At 35.5% G+C, this 4523-nt stretch overlaps 1 protein-coding gene across 1 annotated transcript in view; it reads left to right on the top strand.

Annotated features, from left to right (window-relative positions):
* The window catches only part of NFXL1 (nuclear transcription factor, X-box binding like 1), a 54672-nt gene that overhangs the window by 37027 nt on the left and 13122 nt on the right, over positions 1–4523 (top strand). The window contains exons 19-20 of the mRNA XM_017744295.1: positions 1740–1844; positions 3055–3141. Of these exons, the coding sequence (XP_017599784.1) occupies positions 1740–1844; positions 3055–3141 (192 nt within the window). The remainder of the gene's footprint in view (positions 1–1739; positions 1845–3054; positions 3142–4523) is intronic.

The raw sequence follows: 4523 nt of genomic DNA, 5'->3' as shown, positions 1-4523 counted from the left end.
TGAAATATTACATGCAATTCTGGCTATGTACTCAAGAAACATTGATTTAACATGGTTGAAATTCATTTAAGGGAATACTATGGTAATAAAGAGCCTTTTAAGAAAAAACAGAAATACTTCAATATGAGGATAAGAAGTGCGGCTTAGACTAGCTAGAACAAATGTAGGAAACTCAAAAAAAGCTCTTGCATCTTGTAGTGAGCTCCTGGAGCACTCTCCTTAGTGAAGCAGTAGAATAGGGTCAGAATGAGGGGACTGTTTTCACAGTAAGCTTTCATCCAGACGTGGAAGGATATAGGAGGTAGGTACTGGCCTGTGGGGGGACTGGATTTCAGGACTGAACATGATGACTTAAAGGTTCCTTCTAGTCCTGTATGAAATGTGCTGAAACAGTAACTAAAAAACTGAGCCAAAACCATGAAGTATCTATAATAGCTTGTGACTGTTGTGGACATGAAGACAGGTATGTGTGTTCCATAATTTTAGTCAGAAAGATTCATGTTCTGTTTAGGTATATGTTTCATGATACTAGCTCCGATGTTGTGCCAGTTCCAATGGACTTCTGAGAATGTAGATTTACTAATCAAAGTGTACCCACCTGGGTTTGATACTTACTATTCTCATTCTTGTGGATTAAGTGATGTAGTATGTATACATTTTGGATTTTTAATAAATGTGGAAAATGAATCTTAAAATTGTATGTTTTAGAGCATTTTCCAGTTTGTGTTAATCCCTTGGTGAGAGTGAAGAGGTGAAATTTCACTTTTAATAAATAACACTGCCTAATGCTATTTTAAGTAGCTGGGGGATTTAAAGCTCTCTGTAAGTAAATTGCTTAGATCTCTTCTGTGAGGTTCCACCTTCAGTTATTATTGGGTTATTGGGCTATGTAGTTGAAAATGAAAAACTGTTATTGTGAAGACTTCTTATGGGCATGTGTGTGAGCAAGGAGTATTTTTAGTCAAGTTCTTAACAAGGAAAAAGATTTGTTTACTTTCTTGACATTTTATTTAATATAATGCTGGGAGCACTGCTACGTTCTTATCAGTCAGCATACTTAAATTACTGACTTAATTCTTACACAGTAAATGAATGATAATATTTTCTCTGTAAGTTAAAAAGTGCACTGGCAGTAAAAAAAAGTCTTTATCTTTCAGATGGCAGAAGTGGGATAATCTGCAAAATGCAGAAATTTTGGATTTTCTGAGATTATTTTGGACATGATAAGAATTTTGGTGACCTTTATTTGACTTTTGCATAGTTCTGATGCTGCTTGCATAAAAGATTTTTTCTGTGGTATTTCTGCTTCTGATTCTTTCCTCTTTCTTTTATTGCTCTGTCTAATCTACAAGTAGCTAATCTACAGTACACTTAATTTCAGTTTTCAGGGGTTTTTTACCTTATCCATTTGTATTCCCCCAGCATAGAGATAGCTAGGGTGATGTATACATTACTGTGGAAATTACTGTTCTTGAAACATGGGAAAGGAGAAAATGTCTTCTAATAAAGCTGTGCCAATAAAAGAGAAATCGTCCTACAGGAATTGAAAATCAGTAAATAAGAAGCAAACATTTCCTGCCCCCCAAAAAGAAAAGAAAAACCAATTATTTCACAAGTGAGAAGAATGATTAATTGAATGTTAAAATGCTAGGTCTGAAATAAAACCGATTCATAGATTCTTGGTAATTTTACAGTGTTTTATTGATGCGGGAGTTTTATTTGTGTTTTGTTCTTTACAGCTGCCCTGTGGTCATCGGTGTAAAGAGATTTGCCATTCAGGTAGCTGTCCTCTTAACTGCAGCCAGAAGGTTAAATTGCGATGTCTCTGTAAGAGACTGAAAAAGGTAAATTTTTAAGTTACAGTTTTTGAAGGATGTCTATTCTTTCCGTGTTCCTGGGCTTGTATGGATGGATGATGTGGATGCTGCAGATTGGAATAGGGCCAGTTACTATAGTAGAGCTGTAACAATTTACATCAGCTGAAGATCTGGGTTGCTATATCAGAAGATTCACTGGAGAATATAAAATCTTGTTAATTCTAAAATATGTTAGCTTGCCTGACTTACAATAGCTTTATCTTCATGCACACTTAAATTTTTGTAGTTTCGTGGGAAGAATACTCAGATGACCTGGAGTGATTTGAGAATAAAAGTTACGTTTTTATGATGATACTGGGAAATTTGCAGAAGTTGGTATTAGCACAGATGTTGTGAAACCTGAACTAATGTAATTAATTAAGGCTCCCTGCAAACCTAAAAGTAAGTACAGGCATCAGCATCCTTAGCTTCTAAAAAAGATAAGGACAAAGTAATGTAACAAGTTTACTTTAGATGTACACTGTTATGAGGGGAACAACAGAAATTGATATGAAGTCTTGACAAAAAATAATGTCTTAATGAAAAAAACCCCATGATCTTTCTTAATTAAAATCTTCTGGCCCCAGTTAACTTCTGAGCCTTCCAGCACGTTGCAGTTCCCCAGAGTCCTCAGCTTCTCCAAAATATGTCTTGTGCTTCCTGAAGTCTTGCAGGTGGGATGCTCCGCAGGAGAAAAGATGACATATACAGAACAAGTGCTTAAAATTGATCAGCCTCTGCTTACAGATAACTACTTTGTTGTTTTTTTAAATTTCTTCAATACTAGGAGGAGGAGAGAAAGCATGAGTGAGAATTACTTACTTCTTCCCCCTCCGCCCATGACCTGACTTTGTCCTGTAGTATGAGCTGGTTAAGATAATGTATATGAAATTACTGAGACTCTTTCTGCCAGAGGTTCAGAAGGTTATCTTACTTGTCTAAGGCAAATAAATGAGTGAAGAAGAGAAAAATTAAACTGGACTATTGATTTATTCTTCCATTCAGCTTAGCTTATTAGAAAGAAGGAAAATAAAAAAGGACAATTTAATACATAATTACAGATTCAAGTAACAATCAGTCATTAGCTTTATTTTATATGTAAAACCAGTACAAATAAAGTTTTATTATTTTCATAAAGAAGTTGACATCTAAAATCTTATATGGGGAAATGATTATAAAAGACAAATTGTATTAACAGGAAGTACAGTGCAGCAAGATACAAGAAGGCAAAGTTTCACTGGAATGCGATGCATTATGCAAGGAAATGAAGCGGAAAGCATATGAGGTAATGTATCCATTGTAGCTATAATTTCTTCTCAGAGTTTCAAGAAAAGTAGAAAAAAGAACACATTATTTTTCAAGGCAGTACCTGTAGAAATGCAACGTAAGTGGATGTGCTGTTGAATAGTAGCTATTTTTTCAGACTTGAATTTATGAATGGTGTTAATTAACTCAAATACTATTTTAAAACAGTATTATGTTATTTTCCTTTTTTTTTTCTTTAAATTGATTGGAATGTATTCTTTCCTCTTTCACTGAGAGCGAGTGATGATCAGTGATGATAAAATAGTCATTAATGCTGTAAGATTGGAGTCAGGCTTCTTCACAAAGAAGATCTGTGTTTCCAATGAAGATTTTGCAGCCATCAATTGCTCAGATTGTCCAGTGTGGAGTATAATCCTGCCACATGGTATTAGTTATCCTCTACTGGAAGAACTGAGAATTTCCTGCAACTGCAGAATACTACTTAGGCTGCTGTAAACGTGATTTCTCCCTAGCTCAGCTGTTCTATGAAGTAAAGAATTTGCTCTGTGCTGTCACACAGAGAGACAGGATATGATCCTTACTCTTATAAACCTTTTATAGAAACATAAACAAAGAATTGATGCATAACTTGCTTGGGTTTTATCAGGTAAGTATTAGATGTGATAAGCATACAACCCAAGAACTCAGTGGGTAAAGCTGACAAGTCAACTTCTGTTCAGGTTTTCAGGATTGATTGACAAGTTCTGACAAGTATCACACTGACCAAATCTCGCAACTTTGCAAGCAGGTTGAATGCTAAAACTCTTGGGATAGGCCTTTAGAAAATCCCAACCATAACAAACAGTTCCAGTAATGTGGCTGTTGTCAAGGCAGACATAAAACCCACACTAGTCATAATCCATAGTCAAGAAAGGTAGAAAGTTTTTTATTGTCTCTGCTGCTATTCTTATACCTCTTCACAGTGGCTGTGGCCTAATTTAAGATTGGCTGTTTAGCAAACAATGACAAGGCTGTCTAACAAACAATGACCATTCAGGCAGTAAACAATCAGCTATACAAACAAAAGTATAGTTGCTGCATATTATCCACAAGTTCTTCCTTGTACACTCTCAATGTTCCTGTAGCGGGTAGAGTTCAAAACCGGGCAGAAACACCAATTAAGTGTAGTGGTTTTGGTTCAAAATATTCATTACTTACTTATTTTCCTTCTGTGAGATAAGAATTAGGAGAAAAGCAAAGCAGGCACAAACCTTAAACAGTTGCAGTAAAATGAAAGAGTTTTATTACTAACAGAATTAAAAGTAAAGAGAAAATAACAAGAAATTAAAGCAAATCCTCCCCCTCCCCCCCCTTTTCCAGCACTTCTCTCCTTTTACCCAGCTCGCACAAATGAGAACAGAA

The sequence above is a fragment of the Corvus brachyrhynchos genome, unplaced genomic scaffold (genome assembly GCF_000691975.1).
Source record: "Corvus brachyrhynchos isolate BGI_N302 unplaced genomic scaffold, ASM69197v1 scaffold17, whole genome shotgun sequence".
NCBI lineage: Eukaryota > Metazoa > Chordata > Aves > Passeriformes > Corvidae > Corvus > Corvus brachyrhynchos.
This window is presented reverse-complemented; position numbering and strand designations above follow the sequence as displayed.